The sequence below is a fragment of the Muntiacus reevesi genome, chromosome 1, assembly GCF_963930625.1.
Source record: "Muntiacus reevesi chromosome 1, mMunRee1.1, whole genome shotgun sequence".
In the NCBI taxonomy this organism is placed as follows: domain Eukaryota; kingdom Metazoa; phylum Chordata; class Mammalia; order Artiodactyla; family Cervidae; genus Muntiacus; species Muntiacus reevesi.
The window spans coordinates 223,986,847-223,999,906 of NC_089249.1; the positions used below are offsets into that span (position 1 = coordinate 223,986,847).

Consider the following 13,060-nt stretch of genomic DNA (forward strand, 5'->3'; position numbering starts at 1 on the left):
TGTAGGCTTCTGGTCTTAGGCTTTTCTTCTCATGCATCTTGTTTCTTGCACAATCTCATCTACCTTTTTTTTTTTTTTTTTTTTTAGTACTTTCTTTACTTCGTTATGGGAATACCATATTCTTTTGGGCTTCTTCCCACCTATTGGCTGTTTTATCTCAATCTCACCTACTCTTACAGGCCTTAGTAACTATCTATTTACTAATGATTTCCAAATTTCTATCTCTAACCAAGATATTTCTCTTGATTTCCACAAGAAGTGGAAGCCTGCAAGAAGGCTGACCTACACACTCCCACAAACTCAGATAATTAAAAACTAAATGGATTATCTTCTCCCCCAAACCCATTTGTTAATAGTCCTTCAGCTCAGTGAATGGAACCAACATTGACCTCATGGCTCAAGTCAGGAATCAAGGCACATTTCTGCCTCAGGTCCCATATTCTCTCCATCCACGTCTCTCCCTAGTTCAAGTTCCCTAAGCTCTCTCATCAAATTATTACCTTACTAAATGATTTCCCTGAATTCCCTCTGATCCCCTCCCATTCATTGCCCACAATGAAATCTGAGTATTATTTTAAAATCATGTGTATAATTGTGTCACTCCTTCAAGGATTCCCCATGCCACAGGACAAATTTGAAGCTACATAAAATGGCTGGTAAGGACTTACAGGATTTGGCCTCTGCTCACATTCTCAACCACTCTTCCCTAGCCTATAGAATATTAGTTTCCAAATTTGCCAGGTTTGTGTCATCATTGTTTACATTTGCTAACGCTGTTCCAACTGCCTAGAACACTGCCTCACCAACTATTTCCTCATGTCTCAGCTGAGATGTCTGCAGTAGAGGTACCTTTTATATATCATTCTACACTTCCTCCTCCACAGTTATTTGTCATGCTTTATTATTTGCCTATGTACTTGTCATTCCCCTTAGATGGTAAGTTCCATGAGGGGAAGATGTGTATCTGTTTTGTTCAGGCTATATCCCCCGTGCCCAGTACAGTGCCTGAAACAAAGAAGGCATTTAAAAACTTTATCAAATGTATTAAGCATATTCTCATCACCAGCAAAGTATCACAGCACAAGTGAAAACATCTTGGTGACAGAGTTCTGGGATCTTTCCTTTTTTATATAACTTATTGCTATAAGCTTTTGGGATTAGTTTTTGTTCTGCCTCAAGTCTTCCTCCTAATTGGCCAAATAATTATCTTAGAGTAATGAGTCACCTTAAAGGCACCATCTGTAAAACTTTGTTAGTCCCTTTTTACTTTCACAACTTTTACTGAGTGACTACTACATGCCGGGTACTATATCAAGATCTGAGAATATAACATGAGCAAAAATAGACATGGAAAAGCACTTTAAAATATCACTTTACATATTCTGCCTACTACACAGCCATGACCCTCCGCCTTAGTGCTTTAAACATGCATAAAGATGCACTCAGTTGACACCCTAATATGTTCCCTCTTTTTAACAGTTAACACCCTGACTACATGCAGAATTTTGTTATCTTTGAGAATCAAGCACTCTCTGAATTCCAATTTTAAAATTGTGTTTTAACAACATCCCCTTTGGTCTTCCACAATCACACTGAGACCTCTATAAACATAGTATTTTTATGTATTTAGATTTTCTTTAATTTTTCTCATCAATGTTTAATAGTTTTCAGTGTATAGGTCTTATTTTCTCTAAGTATTTTATATTTTTGATGCTATTACAATGGTATTTTTAATTCAGTTTCCCATTGTTGCTAATACACAGAAATACAAATAATTTTGGTATATTGATCTTCTATCCTACAATCTTAATAAACTTACAGCTTAGTTCTTTTAACTTTACTGTAGATTCCATAAAATTTTCTACAGAAATGGTCATGTCATTTGTGAATAAATGCTCAAAAGAAAAAAAAAGATACCACTTCACATCCCCTGGAATAGTGATAATCAAAAAATAATAACAATACTGGGAGGACACAGAAAAACTGATACAGTGTTGGTGGGGATATAAAATGGTATAGCCCCTTTGGAAAAAAACAGTTTGGCAGTTTCTTCAAAAAGTTAAAACATAACCTCACCATATGATCCACTGATATTCTTAAGTTATCCTATTTCTATTCCCCACTCCCCAGTTCCTGGTAGGTTTGTAGACCAACAGCTCCCAAATCATGGTGAAAACTAGCAGCCTAGTGGCCACCAGAGGAAGCTGTATCTCCTAGCTATAGGGTTGGACCTCATCCAAAGCCCCATTCCCAGGTAACAGTCATTATCTAACACGTCTGTCAGATTACTGGAAAATTCCACTAGAAGTCTTGTCTTCACTGACCTAACTCAGAGCTTGCTGGGGGCAAATGGCCTTTGTCAGAAACAATTAGCAGCTACTAAATAACATTATAGCCACCTGAGGGAGCTATAACAGGACAAACAACAAGCTGACCAAAATACTTAACTAAAAAGAGAGGCTGGGAGTGAGATGTCCATAAAGGATTTGGAAAGTTCCAACATGAAGGGTACATGCCCAGCTGTGCACACACTGGGAAAGACCTGAGATTGTCCCTAAGCTCTCAAGTCTGGTGGAATTTAGGTTCTACACAAGCAAGAAGGGCTAAGTTGTAAACTCTCTGCCTAAACACTGAAGATATGCCCCAACACAGAGAGAGAAGGAGCCCTCAGTAAATACCCAGTAAATATGGCTGAGAGATTTATTAGTTTCAAGAGTTTAAGGAAATCTCTGTTCAAACATTAGCTGACCATTAAACTAACTAGGCAGAGATTTCAGTGGTCACACATGACAAAGAATACAGACTTCACAAATTAGTTCAGGAAAATAACTAACCAACAGTTACAACTGCAAACCTTGAGACATGGGAAATTCTGATCTCCAGATTGCCACAATGTATTATTTTGCATGTCCAGATCTCAACAAAAAATTACAAAATTTCCACACAAAAAAAACCCCAAAAAGGTGTGCAAAGAAAGATATATGGTCATGCATGAGGGGAAAAAGCAGTCAATAAGAAGCTTTGCCTGAAAAAGCCCATACATAACCTGCGAGAAAAAGACTATTCCGTTCATTTCAGTTCAGTTGCTCAGTCACGTCCGACTCTTTGAGACCCCATGAACTGCAGCACGCCAGGCCTCCCTGTCCATCACCAACTCCCAGAGGCTACCCAAACTCATGTCCATTGAGTCGGTGATGCCATCCAAGCATTTCATCCTCTGTCGTCCCCTTCTCCTGCCCTCAAGCTTTCCCAGCACCACGGTCTTTTCGAATGAGTCAGCTCATCACATTAGGTGGCCAAAATATTGGAGTTTCAGCTTCAACATCTGTCCTTCCAACGAACACCCAGGACTGATCTCCTTTAGGATGGACTGGGTGGATCTCCTTGCAGTCCAAGGGACTCTCAAGAGTCTTCTCTAACACCACAGTTCAAAAGCATCAATTCTTCTGCACTCAGCTTTCTTTATAGTCCAACTCTCACATCCATACATGACCACTGGAAAAACCATAGTCATGACTAGATGAACCTTTGTTGGCAAAATAATGTCTCTGCTTTTTAATATGCTATCTAGGTTGGTCATAACTTTCCTTCCAAGGAGTAAGTGTCTTTTAATTTCATGGCTGCAATCACCATCTGCAGTGATTTTGAAGCCCCCCAATATAAAGTCAGCCACTGTTTCCACTGTCTCCCCATCTACTTGCCGTGAAGTGATGGGACCAGATGTTAGTTTTCTGAATGTTGAGCTTTAAGTCAACTTTTTCACTCTCCTCTTTTACTTTCAAGAAGCTCTTTAGTTCTTCTTCACTTTCTGCCATGAGGGTGGTGTCATCGGCATATCTGAGGTTATTGATATTTCTCCTGGCAATCTTGATTCCAGCTTGTGCTTCATACAGCCCAGCGTTTCTCAGGATGTACTCTGCATATAAGATAAATAAGCAGGGTGACAATATACAGCCTTGATGTACTCCTTTCCCTATTTGGAATCAGTGTGTTGTTCCATGTCAAGTTCTAACTGTTGCTTCCTGACCTGCATACAGGTTTCTCAAGAGGCAGGTCAGCTGGTCTGGTATGCCCATCTCTTTCAGAATATTCCACAGTTTATTGTGATCCACACAGTCAAAGGCTTTGGCATAGTCAATAAAACAGCAGAAATAGATGTTTTTCTGGAACTCTCTTGCTTTTTCAATGATCCAGTGGGTGTTGGCAATTTGATCTTTGGTTCCTCTGCCTTTTCTAAAAGCAGCTTGAACATCTGGAAGTTCACGGTTCACGTACTGTTGAAGCCTGGCTTGGAGAATTTTGAGCATTACTTTACTAGTGTGTGAGATGAGTGCAATTGTGCGGTAGTTTGAGCATTCTTTGGCATTGCCTTTCTTTGAAATTGGAATGAAAACTGACTTTTTCCAGTCATGTGGCCACTGCTGAGTTTTCCAAATTTGCTGACATATTGAGTACAGTGCTTTCACAGCATCATCTTTTAGGATTTGAAATAGCTAAGCTGGAATTCCATCACGTCCACTAGCTTTGTTCGTAGTGATGCTTTCTAAGGCCCACTTGACTTCACATTCCAGGATGTGTGGCTCTAGGTGAGTGATCACACCATTGTGATTATCTGGGTCGTGAAGATCTTTTTTGTACAATTTTTCTGTGTATTCTTGCCACCTCTTCTTAATATCTTCTGCTTCTGTTAGGTCCGTACCATTTCTGTCCTTTATTGAGCCCATCTTTGCATGAAATGTTCCCTTGGTATCTCTAATTTTCTTGAAGAGATCTCTAGTCTTTCCCATTCTATTGTTTTCCTCTATTTCTTTGCACTGATTGCAGGGGAAGGCTTTCTTATCTCTCCTTGCTATTCTTTGGAACTCTGCATTCAAATGGGTATATCTTTCCTTTTCTCCTTTGCTTTTCGCTTCTCTTCTTTTCACAGCTATTTGTAAGACCTCCTCAGACAGCCATTTTGCTTTTTTTGCATTTCTTTTTCTTGGAGATGGTCTTGATCATGTCTCCTGTACAATGTCACAAACCTCAATTCATGTCCATAGTTCATCAGACACTCTATCATATCTAGTCCCTTAAATCTATTTCTCACTTCCACTGTATAATCATAAGGGGTTTGATTTAGGTCATACCTGAATGGCTTAGTGGTTTTCCCCACTTTCTTCAATTTAAGTCTGAATCTGGCAATAAGGAGTTCATGATCTGAGCCACAGTCCACTCCCAGTCTTGTTTTTGCTGACTGTATAGAGATTCTCCATTTTGGCTGCAAAGAATATAATTAATCTGATTTTGGTATTGGCCATCTGGTGATGTCCATGTGTAGAGTCTTCTCTTGGTTGTTTAAATATGTTCAAGGTAAAAGGAAACCATATCTAAAGAACTAAAGAAAAGTATCAACAGAATGTCTCACCAAATAAACGATATCAATAAAGAGAAAGAAATGATTAAAAAAAACTAAGCGAAGGGGGGAAAAAACAGTATTAAGCAAAAAGGCAACCCAAAAGAGAAAATAATAGCAAATCATGTATCTGACAAGGATCTTCTATCCAAAATATAGAAAATACAACTTGACAATAGGAAGATAAATAATCCAATTTAAAAATGGGCAGAGAACTTGAATAGACATTTCTTCAAAAATAAACAAATATAAACTTGTTTTAGATATGACATCAAAAGCAAAAGCAATCAAAGAAGTATGCTCAGTCGTGTGCAACTCTGGGACCCCATGGACTGTAGCCCACCGGGCTCCTCTGTCCATGGGATTTCCCAGGCAAGCATACTGGAGTGGGTTGCCATTTCCTTCTCCAGGAAACCTTTCCGACAACCCTGGTACTGAGCCCAGGTCTTTGCATTGGCAGGCAAATTCTTTACCACTAGTGCCATCTGGGAAGCCCAGACAAATTGGACTCCTAAGTATCTGGAGACAAAAATGCCTCTTCTGAATTTTTCATTTAAGTGGAATTTATACTTATGTGTTTTTTGCATTTGATTTTTTCAACATGTTTTCAAGTTTCACTCATTCTGTAGGATGCATCAGCAATCCATTCCTTTTTGAGGCTGAATAAATCCCATTATATGAGTATACTTCATTTTGTTTATCCATTCATCAGCTAATATAATTTGTTTCTACTTTTCAGCTATTTTGAATAATGCTTATATGACATTCCTGGGTATGTTTTTATGTGAACATATGCTATCAATTCTCTTGGATAGATACCTAGGAGTGAAATTGCTGGGTCATATGCTAATTCTATGTTTAACTTTTTGAGAAACTGCCAAGCTGTTTTCCATAGCAGCTGCACCATTTTACATTACCACCAGCAGTGTATAAAGGTTCCAGTTTCTCAGCTTCCTTGCCAACATTCGTTCTTGTCTATTTTTTAAATTACAGCCAGCCTAGTGAGTGTGAAATGGTATCTCACCGTGATTTTTGATATGCATTACCATAATGACTCAAGATATTGAGCATCATTTCATGTGCTATTAGCCATTTGTATATCTTCTTTGGAGAAATGTCTACTAAGATTTTAAATAAATATACTTGCTATTATTCTTTGCCCATTTTTAAATTGGGTTGTCTATGTTGAATTGTATTTTATATAACCTAGAAACTAGTTGCTTATCATATATGATTTTCACAAATATTTTCTCTCATCTGTGAACTGTCTTTCTACTTTCTTGTGTCCTTCAATGCACAAAAGTTTTTAACTTTGATGGAGTCCAATTTGTTTATTCTGATTACTTTTGCTTTTGATGTCATATCTAAAGAATGATTGCCTAAAAAAAAAAGAATTATTGTGTAATACATGGCCACACAGATTACCACCTATGTTTTCTTCTGAGTTTTATAGTTCTGGCGCTTACATTTAGGTCATTAACCCATTTAGAGTTAATTTTTGTATATGATATGAATTATCAAATTTTGGATTCAAACAGTGAGTTTGATTCTCCTTTATTTTGTAGTGAAATTCTCCCAAAATACATAGAACTCCATATTACAATGATAATAATTCTGCTCTATTAGCTCTATGTGCTTGAACTTTTTTGATTCATTTTATTAGTTTCAGTATCATTTACATTTTTACTCCATTTTGATTCTATTAAGCCATTTTTGTTTGTTTTAGTGAACTATAGTTGAATCAAAATATTGTGTTAATTTCAGATATACAGCAAAGTGATTCAGTTATATACATATTATTTTGCAGGTTATTTTTCATTATAGGTATTACAAGATATTAACTATAGTTCCCTGTGCTATAAAGTAAATCCTTGCTGTTTATCTATTTAACATATAGTAGTTTGCATCTGTTAATCCTACTCCCAGTTTAGCCCTCCCACTTCCCCTTTGGTAACTGTAAGGCTGTTTCCTATGTCTGTGAGTCTGCTTCTGTTTTGTATATAGATTCATTACTATTATTTTTTAGATTCCACATTTAAATGATATATTTATCTTCCTCTGTCTGATTTAACTTAGTATGATATTCACTAGGTCCACCCATGCTGCTGCAAATGGTGATGTTTCACCCTTTTTCATGGCTTAGTAATATTCGTATGTGTATCAATGACATCTCAATTGTCTCTTAAGCCCTTGGGTTGTTTCCCTATGTGCCTGAATTTAAACACCTAAGTTCAAAATTCTTACTTTAATTTTACCTCCTCTTTGAAGTTTTCTGCTCTCAGACTGGTGTCACCCATTATTCAAGAAATGTTTTTAGTCTACTACAGGCAAGACACTATAGGGATAGAGATAAGTATATCTGACTCCCTATCAGCACTGTTTATTGAGCACTTAAAATATACCTAACACAGTGCTAAACACTATGTAGCTATTACTTAATTTGATCTTTACAAAAATATCTGTGAGGTACTATAGTATTATTTTACAGATGAGGAAACTGAGGCTCCAAAAGGTTAGATAATTTTCCTGGGGCCACAGAGTATCGGGACTACCTTTCATTATGTAACTGTGAGCTACACAAGTTGTGTGGTTATCTGTAGATAAGCCACTAGGTAAAAATCTAGCATAGTCTGATTCCAAAGACTGTGTGCTGTTAACTATTACATTATACTGCCTCCCCTTGGATCCATTTGGGCAAGGAAATTACAATCTGAGTCCTAGATGCCATTACAACAAAGCTGCAACAGGAGATGCACTATTACTGAGACAGACTATTAGAAATTAAGGTATCTGAAAAAGCTTAGGCTATATAGATGTTATGCCTAATATCACTTACTATGTCTAACTTTACAGAAAGTAGAGTTCATGTTGGGAACAAAGTATGTCCATAAAAACCTGCTGAAATAAACAGTAACTAAACAATGTTAAAAGGCAACACTAAAAATCAAAACAGTTGATCTTTTTTTCTTTCTTGATTTAAAAGACAAGGCTCTTACACTCCTCAGCCACTTTCTCTCCTTTCTTTCCCTAAAGGCATCCACATTCTCTTGCCATTCCCCTGGCTTAGTCTCCAATTTCTACTTCCAGACCTCCCATCATCTGGGCTGGCTTGACTTTTGATGTCTTAATATACTTTCACTAATAAAAGACGCCAGAGTTGACTGCTGACTTTTCTATACCTCTTTAGCATCTCAGAGTTGGTCTGCTTTATGGTTACAATTATTGTGTGTTCAATATGGTTTTTGGTTTTGTGACTGAATTATAAGGTAGTAATTCCCCCAACCTTCTTTTCATTTTCACAATGTCAATATTGTACAGAAAAATAATTTTAACAACTTTCATAAAAACAGAACAATGTTTAAAAGGCACTTACAATTCACAGTTTTCCTATAGTTTGGGTTATTTTTAAGCACTTACATTATTATTGTGAAGATATTCAATTGCTCGAAGAATCTGGAAGAGGTATTTTCTAAGTCGTTTACTCTCTAATCCGTGACAATAATGTTGTAACTCATCTAAAACTGTGTGGTCAATAAATTCAAACACCAAATGAATTTTCTTTTTCTGTCTAAAAACTTCAATCAGATTGACCAGGTTTTCATGATGAAATTGCTATCAACAAAGAAATGGATTTTTAATACGTATCTCATGCACCATAATTTGCACATATAAGACTCATATAATTTTATTTTATTATTTTTTTTTCATCCTTGCGCAGGGGCCATGCTAATCTTCTCTGTATCGTTCACAATTTTAGCATATGTGCTGCCGAAACCAGCACAAGACTCATATAATTTTAAAAAGAGGAATATTCTCAGTTTCTTTTCCTCCATGCATTTCAATAAAAAATTTGTTGATTTGCTTACATTCCTATTTTTTAAATGTTTATTTATTTAATAGTTAATATTTATAGAACAAAGGGAGATATATTGCTTTACTTCAAGTTGACATTTGGTTGCTTTCTAAAATAATTCAGAGTTAACATGCTGAAATGTAACTTTGTATTCTGCTAAGAGATATTGCCCTATCCTTTAAATTGGTTGTGATTAAAAGGTCCTTATGGTTTCAAATGAGCATGAATTCCAGTGCCACTGAGCATGTAATCAGAATTTATAGAAATTAATTACTGAGTTTGGTCCTGAAGTCTCAAGAGTAAAATGCTAAGTTCCAGGTGGAGGTTATAAATTCATCACACTGTAACAAAAAGATATAAAAATATCTAGAAACTTTTCATATATGTGAAATACCCACTTACATCCATAGGAAATTTATATAAATATACAATTATCTGTGGGTACATTTTTGCTCATTGTAAGATTCTATCAAGCAATGAAACACGTTTTTACATTGGTAAGCACTCACTACAGGTAATTTCAAAATGTCAATAATGGAATATATCATCTTAGAAAACTAAAAGAGGTTTAACATTTTATGCTGCTTATTCTATTTTTTAACACACTGACTTAATTACAATCAATTCTCAAATATTTAACTTTTTCAAATTACCAAAAATATTTATTCCTTTGGTTAAAAATTAAGGGGTATATTTTCGATGTTGAATTCATCAAAAAGTTAACTTGGATGAAAAAAAATTTGCCTTTATTCCAATGGCACAATATCAATTTTTCTAGTTATCTGTACTAATATATAAACTAAAGTCCTCAAAACATGACTAACAGAGAAAAACATGCCAAAATATAATGCCAGATTCCTTTCCTATTTTTGCTCCAATTTCCCTGGTTGGTGGGGTGCCAGAGTGCTATAGCAACAAGCTGGCAGTAGCAAAAAAAAAAAAAAAAAAAAGACTGCCTTTGGATACTACAATATAATCCTTCAACTATGGAAAATTACTGTTTTCTTGTCCAGTTGTAATTTTAAAGGCAAAAGCAGAGAAGGGTGAGTGCAAGTTAATAAGCATTAAGGAACATCCATCCAGGGGTACTGGAGAAGGAAATGGCAACCCACTCCAGTGTTTCTGCCTAGAGAATCCCATGGACAGAGGAGCCTGGTTGGCTGCCTTCTATGGGGTCGCACAGAGCTGAACATGACTGAAGCGACTTAGCGGTAGCAGCAGCAGCAGCATCTAGGGATAAGGGATCAGTGACTTCCTCAGATAAACCGTGAAACCCCCAGAAATACTCCACTGTCCTTTTTCAGGTTGTTTATTTTTGTTTTCTTTTATAAACAGAAAACTTTTCTACAGATATTCCCACTAGTTACTCTAACTTATTTAATGAAATTCTAGAAGATAAAAATTTAGTTATAATTAAGTCATTATGGCTGTTGTTTTTAGACTAAGAATGTTAACTAATCCAAAAAATGTCTCTTGTGGAATTAGATTTGATTAAACTAAAAATTCTACAAGAAATAAACCAATGGGAAGAAAAGTTAGGGTATCTCAAAATAGCTTGAATAATTACAATAGTAAATTGTCAAATTCATCTCTGTGTTCTTGCCACATATCAGTTATTTTTACAAAACAATCAAGAAGGGGGAAAAAATCTGCTTAAATGCAACAAAGGTGGAAAAAAAAGAGCAAAAGATATTGCCTGGGAAAAGGTCTCCTAATCAGATTTCACTTATGGTGCACAAAGTTGCCTTCCAGTATTATTATGTTTTAGGTCATCAGGATAAGGACAGGTATCTCTCACAAAATCATAACATCTCTACTGACTTTAACTTCCCTTTTCATTGTCTAGAAATGGAGCAGTTCCAATGATCCACAGATGCCTAATATATTTCTATTTAGAAAGCAAATTGCTCCATCATATCTAATACAGACTTACAAAGCAAGAAAAGAATATTACTTTAGTATCAGATAAAAATGAACAAGAAGCTGTTTATTTCATCATATAGACATCTAGACTATGAACCTTAAAGCATTTAAATTCCAATAAACAAAATACATATGTATATATAGATATTTTTTAAATCACTAGTTTTGTACCCAATCCTCTAGAAATGTTAATGCTCTTTTCTTTACACTTCTTAAGTCTTTCCCTTGGGTGGATCTATCATACCTACATGAAATTCTACCTTGTCCCCTGATCACTCCTTATATTGTTCCCCATGTCTAAAAGCCTACTGGTCATCTTTACTGATTTCCTGTCACCTCGAATTCAACATTTTTAAAACTGAACTAGTTCCCAAACCAGGTCTCTTTTGAGTCTCTGATATTTCCACCAATGGTAGCAATCACTGAACCTCAAAGATACCTTTGATTCCTCCTCTTTGTTGCCTTCTACACTTTCATGTCTTCTTTAGTAATATATTACTACTTTCAATTCAAAGTGCTGCATTCTAGCAAGGTCCCTCACATTTAAGGATTCTTGAATTAAGGTCAGAACACATTTCCCTATTTTTACTTTCTCAGTCCTCCAATCTATAGTCCTCTATTCTAAAAAAATAATGCTAGATTAATATTAACCACTTCTTTACTCTGAATTCAAAATCTCTCGGAAAAATCAAGTTTTGATTTCTTAGCTTAGAAGACTTTAAAACCTATCTCCAATTTACTTCTCTCATCTCACTTCTTTCCACTTCTGTATAAGAAACTCTACAGGCAAATGCTCTTTGTCCACTCTGCTCTGCTCTTGGTTCTTTGTCTTGCTTTAGGCTCTCGAGCTTATGCTGTTTATGTTTCCTAAATCCTACATACCCTTTAAAGCCCAATTCAAGTTCCACCTCCTCCAAGAAATCTTCCCTATCCAGTAGGACTTTGTGTTAATCACTGGCTTTTACTGTGAGTTACTTAAAATTCACTGTTATTTTAATATGTCCTCTTGTCTTTCTGATTAAATAATAAAAGTTCTGAAGAGCAGGTACTGTCTCTCACCTCATTATAGTCACAACATCTGGCACAAACACAGACATTTTTATTAAGTGTTATAAAACTAAATAATTGAATAATTATTTCACATTTGGCAGTTTTTGTTACATTATACACAAGCACATTTATCTACTACCACTGTAAAATTACAAAATGTACACAATAAGGTAAGCTATCACACTTGTTTTTCTATTCCAAATACCTATGTTAACTGAAATATTCATTATATAAGTTTTTATTTTATAACAATCTCTTTTTTGACTTACAGAGAGCAATTAAGGTAAAAGAAGCAAACCTTTAGAAACTTTATTTCCCTCATTGCAATTTTGTTGACAGACTTTTCTGGTTTCTGATAAAATATCTTAATGGCCACTGTCTGCCCAGTATCCTTATGTTTACACTTCATGACTGTTCCATAACTTCCCTCTCCCACTTTTCCAAGGGTTTCATACATCTCCATTTTGAAGCCCGGTTTTTTCTTTATGGAAAGAAAGGGGGGGGGGGGGAGGGAGAAGATTAAACATTCATACCTTTATTCAACGTGGATAGTGCAATATCACAATAAACTAATACTTTAAATTACGGGAAAAGGAAAACTAGGATTCTTTTCCAAGAGTCGTGTTTGTCTCTGGGAACTCTGCCAGCTCGGTAGCAGGGCGTCTTTATGTGGCTTCGGCCACCACCAGAACTTGGGGGAACTTGCTACTGTTTCCATCATTCCCACCAAGCTTTAAGATGCTCTCACTACATGTCACCTATTCATCATGGGTAGGGTTCCCACACGTCTCGTCAAGCCCCATCAAATATAAGTTTTCCGCAAAGCTGCAGTCACCAAC

General features: G+C 36.0%; 1 protein-coding gene and 1 non-coding gene across 3 annotated transcripts in view; both read right to left on the reverse strand.

Annotated features, from left to right (window-relative positions):
• CDKL3 (cyclin dependent kinase like 3) overlaps positions 1 to 12,684 on the reverse strand; it is a 33,523-nt gene extending 20,839 nt beyond the window's left edge. For both annotated transcript variants that reach the window (XM_065918559.1, XM_065918560.1), the window contains exons 1-2: positions 12,520 to 12,684; positions 8,813 to 9,007 (exon numbers count right to left, since the gene is read on the reverse strand). In XM_065918559.1, the coding sequence (XP_065774631.1) occupies positions 8,813 to 9,007; positions 12,520 to 12,684 (360 nt within the window). The remainder of the gene's footprint in view (positions 1 to 8,812; positions 9,008 to 12,519) is intronic.
• Positions 9,069 to 9,176, reverse strand: LOC136156736 (U6 spliceosomal RNA). Its single transcript, XR_010661220.1, has one exon. It is a non-coding gene; the product is annotated as a U6 spliceosomal RNA (small nuclear RNA).
• Positions 12,685 to 13,060: the final 376 nt, after the last annotated feature.